Consider the following 13,563-nt stretch of genomic DNA (forward strand, 5'->3'; position numbering starts at 1 on the left):
AAACGAGTTGGAAGCAAACAAATCATTTCTTTATGAAGACAACTTTTACTTCTAAAATGGGAAGCGTCTGGGTTTATGAAAATGTAAGCCACATATCAAAATGAAAATGCCATCTTATTTGCTTACATTATTTTAAAAGGGGGAAAAGTAAAGAAAATGAAGAGAATCAACTCTAGCAACCTTCCCTCACTCCCCAAAAGTGCCTATGAGTCTTATCTCCAAGACACATCTTGACAAACTCAGAGATGTGTCAAACGCAGATATTAGTTACAGGCACAATGCACTCAAAGAAAAGAGTTTAATTCTAAATCCTAACAGAGACACCTTTTTTTACCTTCTGACACATTTATGAGGAATGTATCTGCTAATGCATACAGAATCCGAGAGCATTTCCTCACATTCATACATGATCTGAGGAACCTGACATATGGGAAGAAAAGGAAGCATAGCAACAGGTGATGCTACACCAGACCCCAGCAAAACTAAAACGCAGCAAGACAAGGGGGCAGCCAGGAGGACCATCTGACTCCCAGATGCCAGTGCTGAAAAAACACATTCCAAAGCTTGGCAGCAAATTCCTGCATCTGTCAAGTTAACCACATGCAATGCTATGGATTGACATGAAGAGCCAGGCTGACAAAGAGGGCAAAAAAAGAACATATCAAATGTCACAATCATCCAAGAAGAGGCAATGCAAAGTGAAGGTTGCAAATGCATTTGCTAAAGCAACTTGGGATTGGATTGCTGCTTATTAAAAGTATGTCAAAAAAAAGCCTAAGCTTGCTGCATATACATGTACAGAAACCTGCTGCTAGATTTTGCCCAACAGTTTTTCAGAGGGGTGATGTCCCTTTTTCTCTCTCCATCTGTAGGCAACTAAAGTGTTAGAGAACAGAGCAGGAAGTTGTCCTATGTTGTTTTAAGAACCCATTGTGCCTCTAAGGCTCAGTTTTATTCTTCTCCTTTAAGATAGGAAGGACATTAAAAACATAAAGGATGGGTAGAACCACAGAGAAGAATGAAGAGAGGGAAAAAAATCCTATATTACAAAATAACCTCTGAGTAGTTTTTAAAAATCCAGTCCAGTAGAACAACACTGTCAATACAATATTATGGTACTTAAGGAGATTATTAACTTGAAGTTTGTTTTTTTTTTTAAGTGAATGAATCATACTTCTAATAAAGCATAGAAAATGGCACTTTCTTAATTCAGAATCTGTATTCCAAAATACATTTATAAAGTCTTCTGTAAAGCAGTGGATCACTGACACAGTGCACAGGTACAACACAGACCAAGAAAGAAAAAATCATAAAAATGTAAAGGGATTTTATATAATATCTAACAAACTAACATACTCAAGTAGATGGATGCACATTACATAATCTGAAGCAGAAAACAACAGTGAAAGTATAAATTTTGACTGAATACCTTTAGTTTGTGTTCTTTTCTATTGATAATGACAGCTGTGATCTGCTGGTCCATAAAGATAAGGATAGTACAAAGCAGGGCTGGAATTACAGCAGCAATCACTGTCCACCAAGGATTAGGCCCCAAAGGAGTAATAAACCAGCCACGATCATCTCTGGTGGGCTACAAAAACAGTCATGCATGGCCAGTCAGAACAGTAAGGATTATTTACATTTCAACTTCACAAGAACACATATAAAACATTACTAGGATATAACTTCCTAGGATATAACTATCCTAGTATAAAACTTATACTAGGATATAACCCATATATGAGCACTAAAAAAAATGCCAAACTTCCTCTGATGCCTAAACAAGAAATTACATGTAATAAAATCATCTGGAATATTACAGACTTGGTTGCACTTGATGCAATAAACCCAAAATTTGGAAGAAGCCCCAGAACATTACAGTAGTCTAGGATTTGGACGATTTGAGCCTTGTTAATCTCTGCAGAGATGACATTAGGAAGCATGAAGGGGCCTGATGGGAGAGGTTCACTTACATGATTCATAAATCAGGAAGGTTGCGTAATACCTTGTGAACACAAAGATGTTAAAATAGTACCACTACTCCCTGATTATAATAAAAAATTATAAATCTATTACAGTGGATCACGTTGCAAAATAATAAAGCAGTGCAATTTATCAAGAACTTACCTTAAAAGCATTCGGAACCTGAAGTTTTGGTGATGGAATTCCAATGGCATAGTCAATTAAAACCATGGACAAAATAGTGAGAAAGACAGCAAAATCGCTGACAACAGATCGCACCTATGATTATTGACAGAAATGACAATTTTAACTAAAACATTCATGTATGATTTAATATTTTTCTTCACTGTTATAAGACATTTTTTGCTTACAGCTCAAACCATGCTTATTCTGACACAAGTTTCTGACAGAGGAAGGATGCACTGTCTACTTCACCAGCAGTTACCTGAATTTGCAATGCAGATGGAATTCATACTTAGACATGACTAATGACAACTTTTGAATTGAAATAATGGCACACACCTTTGTGGGGAAGTATCGGCTGGTTTTGAACTGCTTCAGTGTGGATGACAGTGTTACTGTAGAGAAGAACAAGATGACAGACCAGAAGAGGACATCTGGAACGTAAGGGCCATGATGACCACAGGCTCGTCCTACAAACTCACCATGAAACTTTTTACATTCCTGTCAGGGAGAGCAAAATAGTATTGCTATAAAAAATATCCATACTTACACTAACATTTTCTTTCCAATTTCTTTCCTAAATTGTGAGCAAGACTGTATTACTAGAAATAGTAAAACCATTTTTAGATATTTATTCTTTTAAAACTTAAGACTCACTGTTTGTATCTAGTCTGCATGGAAAATTTTCAAAGGAATCTTTTTTAGCCATATTAAATGATGAAGTCACTAAGACACACCATAAATACAGTCATTAATATGAAACCAGATTTATTTCAAACACAGCATGCACACTGATTTATTTTCTGTGTACAAACACAGATTTACACTTACTAACGCTCTCCAGGCATGGAAAGCAAAGTTCAAAAGCCACCAAGAGAAGGCTGCTCCTGGTGCATTCTCAAGAACTGCTTTTTTGTTTTAACTTCACAGCAGCAATGGAAAAGCTAATTAGGATGTGTGGCATTGGCCTAAGAGGAGCAAATACATTTAATACCACACGGAGGCAGCACATCCCGCAAATTGTCTTTCTCTTAAAAAAAGATCTGATAATATGCTGGAAAACCCAAAATCTGTAGCATCAATTATATTTAATATAATTTATTATCAATATGCAGATATAGTAAAAAGCATTTGCAGTACTTCTACAATACAATCCTTAGTTGTCCACATAAAGAGTAGCTCTAGAAAGGTGAGCTACCAGCTCTCGACTCACAATCCTTTCATTCTGCTTCCCAATCCTTCCACACTTATTAAGAAAAATGAAATGCAGCCCCCAGAATCAGAGATTCCAGGAGGAAATATCCTGCCAGATCAGGGTCTTTTAGTATTAAATTAAGTGTGTCACTGGCTCATCAGACTCTCTGCACAATAACATGTTATGGGGAATTTTAGCTTTAAACAAAGATTGTCTTGAGAAAAACCACAATTGCTACTTAATGACTGTGAGACAAAGGAGTACAGAACTTTTTATGCTAGCATAGCAGTAAACTTGGGATGGAGTCCATCATGTGCCTCCTGAAGAGGATTTTGTCACCATCAAAATCCTCTTCACACTTTGTCCAAAATCCTTTGTTCACACCTGGTTTGTCTTGATAGCAAAAAATAATCATTGGATTTTAAGAGAGAATGAGAATCCAGATCTTCAGAAACTTGAAATATTTCAACTAGACACAAGAAATACATGAAGATATAAGCAGTAAAGGAGGCATAATGGGGTGATTTTGACCAAATATTTACAGACAGCAATGTCTAATCGCTTATTGCAGTTCTCTAGAACAGAAGTTTCTTGATGATGCTTGCAAGAAATAAAGACATTGAACTACCAAAAAAAAAAAAACAACCCAACTTTGACAACTATAGGAACTCATGGGAGAAGTTGGTCAGTTATACTGCTACCTATGTAAACTCAAGTTTTCGTAATAAGCTTTCACAGAAGTTTTTAAGGGTTTTATATAATGCAGCCAGTCTTTTACATTTATAGTTAAAACAAAATCTGTTATTTTAAATCTCCTCAGCTGCAAATGTACTCTGAAAAACACTGTCAGAGATCTGAGAAAGTGAGAGGAGGAGTCTGCCCCTGCACAGATGCTCTTAGAGTGTGCTGCAATTTTGAGAATATTCATTCTGGACTGCTGGAATCCCTCAGGCCAGCAGTTCTCAACTTTCTTTCTGCTGTTACCACACCAACAGAGTTGAGGAGCAGTCCCTGCTCAGAGCAAGCCATGGAAGCAAGGCAGAGCAGCCATGGAAGAACAGCTCATACTTCACATAAGCTCTTCTGCATTCCTGCCTTTGAAAAAAAACAGCATCTTCTGGAGACAGTCCACTGGATTGGCTTTTAAATGTTCAATTTCATTATGCCTAGGACTTGGTTAATTCAGTTATATCTCTTCAGTCTGGTGTCCTTTGCATTCAATTCTCTTTGACTGTGTAATGAAATGATCCCTTTGTGAGAAAAATGGCGGCCCAATCTCACAACGACAACTTAATCAAGTTGTAAATGTCACTTTGAAGAAGGCAAACTTGAATTATATAAATCCCTTAAACATAGAAAACCATACTGTTTAGAAGCAAGTTACACATTCATGCAAGCCCCACTAAACTGTAGCTTTATCCCCTCCCTCCCCTGGGGAAAAAAAAAATTGCAGAACTTACGAAAGAAAAAAATGGTCACTGAAGAGAAAATGTTACAAAATTTTTCCTTCTCTTTTTTATAGCCTGAACAATTGCAAGAATGTTTTAGGAGAAATAAATGCTTCTGATTCTTTCTACACAAGGGAACTTTGGTTTTGCCATCTGGCAGAATTTAGGACAAATTCATTGTCATTTGACATGTTTGACTTAATCTCAGCCAAGCTCTTGTGCTAGTGTGTCAAGAAGGTTCCAAAGTAGGGCATAAAATGCACACACTTGCTTTAGCGTGTACCATCAGAGGCTGTAAAAAGCTTACAAAAGGAGATAATGCTATAAAGTCCATGTTAATTTTTGTTAAGTATATTTTATTATTTATTTGAACAAATATGATCAGGAAAAAACAATGTTTTTTTCAATATATTTGCTGCAGTAAGTTAGACAAAATTATTTATGCCTATGTCTTTGTTTATTAAGTTCCAAAATTTACTTACTGACACAGTTAGGTTCCCCCATGGCACATCAGATGCAGATATATTGTAGTCCTGCCAGTATTGTAAGGTTTTATTGCTAGGATGTTCTGGTTCCACACAATTGCATCTGAAAAGACAATTTTTTCCTTAATAATAAAAACATCAGATATTAATCCAAACTTTATAATACATTGAAATTATGCTCTACATTGACAGATAATTTTAGTTCAAATGGATTCAGTAAATGCATGCTTTGAAGCAGTTTGTAGATCAGTAGCTAGTGCTATTACTAGAGTATAATTTGCTGTGAGGTGCGTATGCATATATAGTACGTAACGTGACACATTCAAACCACAAATCACATTAACTTTTACTACCTATTTTCTTCCTTGTCTATCGATACTTCTGAGCACAGTTTGCAATACAGAGAACGTGCCAGTCTTCTTCCACCCTCTTACACCTAACACTTCTCTACATGGACATTAAATGTATGTACAGTTCCAGGCTGATCCACTTCTCAAATAACAAATTCTTCATATCTTCTTTCTTTCTCAGATGAAAAAGTGCCTATGCATGCAAAACTGCCCAACTACACAGTCAGCTCTCAGGGCTCTGAGTGTCAGATCACCAGCAGCAAAGGCTCTGTGAACTCTGTGGCCCTTGTTTTTCCTTTCCCCACGGCTGCTGTAAAAGCACACTTTTAATTTTAAATTGTGTATTTTAACACGCAAAATGTGACGAGGCAGTGTGGGAGGACAATACTGCAAATAGGTAATTTAAAATCAAAATTAAGTCTTTAAAGCCTCTGAAGCAACTGTGGGAGGCTTTTTCTTTGACAAAGCCTTCAAAATATCCAGGATACTCTGTAGGATCTAAGATGTCAAGCGCGCTTTGCAATACTCTTTAAATTAATCCTACTTTAATAATCTATCGCACCATCTAGCCTGCTAGTATTTTAATGTGCTTATGATGGCTTTAAATAAATTGTGTACTCTCTGATAAAGTTTTCAGGAGTAGCTGGGGACAGGATAGCATATGACTATCGCGTGCAGAGTCACTGAGCATAAATTGCATTACAGCTGTAGCAGAATATCAGTTTATTCACTTACTTACACCCTCTATTTTCTATGTGGCTTTTTATCTTTCCACAAAATGACAATACTCATCTAGATTTGTATGATTTTCTATAAAAGTAATTCTACCATCCCCAATGTGAGGACACAACACAGACATTCTATTTTAATTACAATACTATACATGTGACAACAGCTGCATGTAATATATAGATAGAGAGAGATGCACGTTGTCTTTGAGCAATTCCTTGCTTTTATTTTAAATGCAGCCATTTACGAAAAAAAGAGAAAACCTTTACAGCCCATGAACAAAAAGCAAAAAGAAAAAGCAACTGCATTCAGAGAAGTAGAGGGCCTGACCCAAAAGTCCTTGACTGGATCTTTCAAACATATTTAATATGCTTTGGATCAGGCCCTAAGTGCAGAATGAATGCGTGTATAATGCGTAGTTCAAAGTATTACAAAATGGGTTAAACAAAGCACATCACTACTGGTGAGCTACGGTAGCAGAATAAAGCCAACAAACTCTATGGCTATATCATGTATTGCGAGGGAGTATTTGATGTTCATGCAGCAATGCAGAGGTGTCTGTGTCAGGTTACTGCTGATTTCTGTGAGCACAGGAGCTCCCTGGCCCTGGTGTCCACCGCCGATCGCAGGCTGGCCAGACACGATGGCCCCTGGGGTTTGATTACAGCAGCCACGGCGACATGGGCTGCTCGCTCAGTCACCTCCTCACTAGAAGAGAAGACTCTGCCTGTTGGCAGCACTACAGGGTACAGCTACACTTGCTGCAAACTGCAAAATTACATTTAAAGGTTAGAGGAGCCAAAATTCCTATTTCCTCAGAAATGTGACAATTGAAGCTATAGTTCAATACAGCTTGCGGAATTCACCTTCAGATGAGATCACCTGTTTATTTCTATAGCAATATCACTTTCCTCCTGCACAGCATTCCAGTCTGGTCTTTACCAAGTTTCACAGGCATTTAGCAATGGCAGCCTGATCATCAGCAAATAAGTGATTTGGGCAAACTCCACCCATACAGACCAAAATCACCCTGCACACTGCTTTTGTCACTGAATGGGTGCAGAATTAGGCTCTAACTGTAGGGATCAGATCCTGCTTTCTACTCAGAATACCATTCAAACAATGATCTCAGTGTTTTGATATATATAACATTACATTACTTTCAATATTGTATGTTTTGGCAACACTGACATTTTGATGTGAGATTGTATCATGGTACTACTGTTTTCCAGCATCACACTAATTGCTTAACATTATAGAACTGTGAGATACTAAAACACTCCCTGTCCATCCCAGAAAACACAAATGAAGGTACCATTCAGTGTCAAAACATAAAAACATTATCTACTAAAATGTGTGATTTCACAACAGTGTAATTGCTTCGAAGATAACTATTTCCCAACATAACCGACCTGCAAGAAGAATCTCACATTAACAAAATAATGCCTCCTACTTTAATCTTTTTAGTATTTTAGTCTCTATCATTGCCCTTTTTACTTTGAGAAGTTTTGGGAGAAAAAATAAAATATGCTGAATAGTTACCACTAACACATCCTTCTATTTTCCTGATAAAATATTACTCAGAAGGCTGGAATAAGCAAAAATGTATTTCCTTTTAGGGGTTCAAACACTCTTACATTCTTGTAAAATTTTTTAAAGCGCTGAGTGCTTGCCCACGACAAGAGATCTATGTGGAGTTTACTCTATTACCAAATGAGTAAGAGACTAGAAAAACACCTATATTTTCTAAGCATCAAATACAGTACCAACTTAGCAACGTACTCTTGTCTCCTTCAGGGATAAGTCAGCAATCATCTCCCTTATGCTGAAAGTTTCAGAAGGATTCTTCTGATTCTCTTTCCCTTGGCTAGAATACAGGCAGGGAAGAATCTGACACTGGTTGAGGCAGCAAGAGCATAGGTGTCACTATGGGGGGAGGCAATCCTTGCTACCAATCTCAACACATCCATTTCATCACACTGATGACAGAAGTAATTCATTTTTCATCTTTACACTTTTGGATACTGCAAGACACTACACTCTGATCTCCTGGTACCAATTCAGATATTTAAGCATGGGTGACTGCACACTCCATTGTATCCGTGACATCCATGATGAGCTGGCACATATGAGAGGGTTTATGGTGACTCATGCCTTTGTTTTCAAAGCAGCTGCACACTGAGACATCTAAAATGGCACTAGATATCCAGTCACAGGTCCCTACCTGCACTTAAAATGTCCATATTTTGCAGCTAGGCAGGTATCACTGGAGATTGCATTCTTTTAGGGTACTTAAAAATCTAATACAGCCTTTAAAAGAGTGGATTATAAATCTGAGGTAGAAAAATAAAGTATTTCAGACAAGGCTGTCTTCGGACAACTCAGAACTGTTGTAAGAATAGAACTGACAAAATGAGAAAGTAACAAAGAATAACAGCCTGAACCTGCTAGCTAGAAACAATAACCAGAGCAAGGAGTCTTTATTGCCTTTATACCTTCCAAAGTGCTCAAGAAACCCCTGGCAAATCAGGACACGGAACAAAGGCAGATTAGAAATAATCAAATTTTAGGACTGGATGACAAATTGGTATCCCCTGGAGCCTGCACCTCTCTCCCGTTTCTAGGAGGATCAAACTCTCAGCTATATCTTCAGCACCAATCCAACTGTAACAGTGTAGGCAGTAGAAGGTCACTCCCCACTTCCCTTCTTTGTCTTCCCAAACTCCCCATAACTTCTTATCTCTTTTAGGTTTTGGTTCATAAGTCTCAATTTCATTCATTTCATTAAGACGAGGCAGCCATCCTAACTTCACTGCGTGCAACATCTACAACTTGTCCTGTGTTCAGAGAATAGAGCTAGGATCTGACAACAGCAACTTCAGGAAATCTCAGACAACCAGCAGTGTCCTTTGTTCCACAAAAGGAACCGTTCTTACCATCCTTAATAGCACCAAAAAGACTGTCTACATGATCCCTCTTTCTTTGGACAATGGGAAAGGGAATATTGGTTGGAAAATTAGAAACCTTTAATTTTATATGTAAAGTTGTAAAGAATATTTTTCCCCTCCATTGTGGAGCAGCAATAAAACAGAAATATCATGGCTGCTCAGCGACTAGTCAGGTGAAAGGTTCTGTACTGAAGTCACTTTCATCCTGACTGTAATCTTCTGTTCACTGCAAAACAAAAAACTTACTACCTACATTTATTTGTTCAATTCAAATTAACCTCAGTCTAGTCCTTCCAATCCTTACACTATCCACCTCTTAGCCCCGATTCTTCAGGTTGCTTCTTCACCATTTTCTTCTCTTTACTCTGTCATGCACCACGCTCTGCTCCCCACACAGACTTTAAACATGCAGCATGGTGCCAGTCCAGTGTCAAAAAAGAGCCTCAGACAGTGGTTTTTTGAGTAAATAAAACACACTTAAATGGTGCAGCTCCCTTTGAAAGCCCCAGGGCCAATCACCCGTAGGCAGTTGCCATTTTTCAGTAGGCTGTTTTCAAGACCAGGAGGCACTTACTATTGATGATTTTATACAATTCAAAAGGCACTGGTTTGGATCTCTTATTTTTTCCAGCATTTACATAGTGCAAGCTACACCCATTTATACTAGATAAGGATCTGATTTATAAAAGATGCAACTGCAGCTTATTGCTGATTAGTCAATACACCATTGACTAGAAGGGCAAAATGCCTTTCTGGCTCACTTAAGACAGCCTGAGAATGAGATTTGCGCAATATGAATATTTATAATATTTAAAAAACTACAGGCAAGTATGACAAATAAGTTGCAAAATGTGCTTGTTTAAACAATATGTCTCATTGAATATCAGAGCACATATTTGGTAATATGAGTAGGATGGTTTTTCCCTAGCACAGAGGACGCTCTGAGTGTGCTGTGCAGTGATCACAAAACAGAGACAGAGGAAGGTGACAGTATGAAATGGAAGATAAGATCTCTAAGTTCGGTTTTAAAGAAAGGGATATGTGTAGGTATTCTTTATGTTGCATTTACAAGGCTGAAGTATATTAATAGCAGAATGCTATGCATGTTTACGTTTTCTCCATATATACCATTTCCATGTGAATTACGGGCATTCACAGAATCTTTCTGCTTGTCTAACAACTGGAAGAGGACAACAATATCATAAATTATGTCTTTGCTGTCTCATACCTACGACACCTGTATATCCCTGGCATTATATTTACCACATTCCTTCTCATGCCAGCATTCATAACCACCAAATCAAAGTCTCAGCGGAGAAAAGACGGGAAACAAAATAATTAATAATGATGGAAAATGGACTTGTCAGTTAAGTTCTATTCTCAGTATCATGAAACCCTTTCACAGCACAGCTGTCATGGCAAGACAAGATTTTTTTCTTCATTTATTTATGAGATCTGCCATCCTGAATTACGACCATTAAGTTATGTAGCCCATCTCTGACTGTCACGAACATCAGTAGGCATCCACATTTATTCTCTAAGGTTGCAAGTCTGTATAGTTGGTGAAGTTCAGGAGAAAAACAGAAAAGAATATTAAAGTACCTAAACAAATCATTCCACAGCACAATAATTTCAAAGAGAGCAGCACTGTGATATGTAACTGCCATACACAGAAGTTCATGTGCAGAAAAGCAGTGTAACTCTGTGGGATATTGACAATTCATCTGAAAGCTTTCACTGAGAAATATTTCTAGGATGTCACTTCTTCCTGCTCCCAAAGTTAAAAGAGCATAAGCCTGAGGAGAAGAGGGTTGGTATAATGCTGGCACAAAAATAATTACTGCAATACATTACAATGCTACATGGTCAGCTTAAGTTTCAATTGTTCAGGTGTAGTGCATCAGTACACATAAAGGTACTGTAACAAAACCACCCAAGAATTTTCTGCAAGCCTCCCTAGATTTTGAAGGCATTGTGTAGACCACCTGTCAACTACAAACTGAATGCTGTGGAGAATTGTTTAACAAGGAGATCTGTTTCCAAAGTGGGATGAATAGTAGGAAAGAATAAAGCAAGGTGGGCACTCTCTGGGTTCAAATGAGGGAGAAAGACAAACAAGTCAGTTGGGTTTGGGCAGGCAAAGAGAAGTCCTAGAATAAATAGAATAAAGAAAAATAATGTCTGGATTCCAAGGTTTGTCATGAAGCAAAAGGGAACCAGCAGTTAAACTCAGTGATGGCAATTGCATGGTTCTGGGAAGAAGATGGATGTTCTTAGGGAAGGATACACAGGATATGGCAGAGTTACTTAACTGTAGGAAAAAAAACTATAAAGGGCAAAAGAAAATCTATATTCATGTCTAACTTCAAAGAAATCATTACAGGAATTGGAATTCAATTACATGCCTGGGATCATAATGAGCAATTCTGTGCTTATCATCACTGACTCTTCTCATTCCACCTGCAGCTTAAGGGATACAGGGTATAAACCAACCTAATTTGCATCCAATAATGATGTATTTAGATTAGGTTATATAGATAATAGAAGAATTAAAACTTGCTTGTGCAAACGGTGGTATGCACAAAACTAATCTTCACATTGCCTTCTAGAAGCAATGGTTTCTATAGCCTGAAATGATACTGAGATTGACATGATCTTGGCTCCCTAATTACATCAGAGTGGGATTTTCTACTCCTAATGCTTAAGTGCATGTCAATACCAAGACAGATTGCAATATGCATATTACTATGCCAAGAAATCACTTTAAAATTATTCAATGTAATCTGTTAATAATTGAGTAACTTCTGGTAAAGAATTATTAAAACAACATGAATTCATCACTCTGAAAAAAGAATTAATAAAAACCAAAAAGGTAGATAAAATTCCTTTATATACCAAAAATGTATATAAAGATCTAAGCAACCTCACCCTGAGAAATAACTGAACTTCTGTATTCTAAGATATCTGTTTTAAAATGCTTGTATTTTGAAGAATCCTGGATTGCTTTCTAAATCATATTCTTTTCATCCACAATTCTTATTCTGTTTTCCTTTTAAAAACAGTGGTTTTTATCTGCTCCAATATAGGGTTCTCCTTTCCTAGCAAAAATAACATTCTAATATTTAATATGCACATTAAAACTGATGGGCATCAGTGTTCCAGACAGGATTCACTAAATGGAGATATATTTGCTACAGGGGCAGGAAAAAAACAGGAGGAGGAGAGTGCAGAAATAAGAGAGTTGCTATGCCAACCTACAAATGCTAATGGCATGACAAATACAAAAAGGTCACATAGAAAAATGGAAAGAAAAGCTCTAATCAAAAAGTATGTCTATTTAATTTAATAAACAATGTAGCTACTCTATTCAAATTCCTTCAAAACAATGCAGTTTAAAAATAAAAAAATGCAGCACAGTACCACACTGAAAATCAGGTTGTCTTTGTCCTTCCTTTGATTTAGCTTTTAAATGCCTTATTCTTCATCATCCATATCAAAAATATGGTGTTTTAAGAAAAAGTTACATATAAATGCTGAATGGATTTGCCTGCAAGTAGATCATGTAAAGATTAGGGGCAATATTTAAACACAGAGTAAAAAATAAAATTAAAAAAATGAGCAAAGAATGCATTTTGTCTTGTAGACATTAGATGATGAAAGAAGATATTTTTGTCTTTTTGAGGTAGAATTCTGTAACAAACTCAAATATCTATCTTCAACTTAAATTGGTAAAATGCTAAATGCAGTTTTTAAAGAAATCTTTTAGGAGGACTTTCAGATGATTTTCAAGTATTTCGGTGTGCTTGATTAAAAAAAAATTTAAAAAATAATAATCCTAGCTGTTCTGAATGTTCTTTCTATAGCCTTCTAAGGTTTCTTATGGCACATATTAGTAAGGACTCCTGTACTCTCAAATATAAGAGATTCATGCAGTGCAGCCTTTTACATCAAACTCCTGCAACAGAGGCTGTTTGTAACACAATTCAAACCCACCAAAAATGCAAAATGGATTTTCTTTCTCACTTGAAATACAGTTTCGATCCGGCTGAAATACCAACCATTTAAAATTACAATTTTCTTTGTCTTTCTAGTACTCCAAAGAGAGCACTAACGGCGTACCAATGACTTTTCCTAGGTCAAACTCATGTCTTCACCAGGGCAAAGGAACAGTACTGGCATTTAGACAGACTACCTGTGGACATCAGAGCATCCTCAGAAAGCCCATGGGAGAAGAGAGGAGGGCTGGGCCACAGCATGCACTGA

At 37.1% G+C, this 13,563-nt stretch overlaps 2 protein-coding genes across 11 annotated transcripts in view; one reads left to right on the forward strand and one right to left on the reverse strand.

The window, feature by feature from the left end:
- Nucleotides 1-13,563, forward strand: part of DPP4 (dipeptidyl peptidase 4) — a 76,350-nt gene that overhangs the window by 60,377 nt on the left and 2,410 nt on the right. The window contains exon 26 of one of the 2 annotated variants that reach the window (XM_085066643.1): nt 2,336-2,501. The exons of the other annotated variant lie outside the window; for it this stretch is intronic. Within the exon in view, the coding sequence (XP_084922769.1) occupies nt 2,336-2,356 (21 nt within the window). The 3' untranslated portion in view covers nt 2,357-2,501. Of the gene's footprint in view, nt 1-2,335; nt 2,502-13,563 lie in introns of those variants that run through there. 2 annotated transcript variants of the gene reach the window in all.
- Nucleotides 1-13,563, reverse strand: part of SLC4A10 (solute carrier family 4 member 10) — a 158,125-nt gene that overhangs the window by 20,314 nt on the left and 124,248 nt on the right. For all 9 annotated transcript variants that reach the window (XR_014853494.1, XM_085066634.1, XM_085066633.1 and 6 more), the window contains 4 exons: nt 5,271-5,376; nt 2,485-2,646; nt 2,128-2,241; nt 1,430-1,591 (listed from right to left, as the gene is read on the reverse strand). Coding sequence is in view for 8 of the 9 variants with exons in the window: in XM_085066634.1 (XP_084922760.1) it covers nt 1,430-1,591; nt 2,128-2,241; nt 2,485-2,646; nt 5,271-5,376 (544 nt within the window). In the remaining variant the exon portion in view is untranslated. The remainder of the gene's footprint in view (nt 1-1,429; nt 1,592-2,127; nt 2,242-2,484; nt 2,647-5,270; nt 5,377-13,563) is intronic.

Source organism: Lichenostomus cassidix, chromosome 7, assembly GCF_008360975.1.
Source record: "Lichenostomus cassidix isolate B80296 chromosome 7, HeHo_3.0, whole genome shotgun sequence".
NCBI lineage: Eukaryota > Metazoa > Chordata > Aves > Passeriformes > Meliphagidae > Lichenostomus > Lichenostomus cassidix.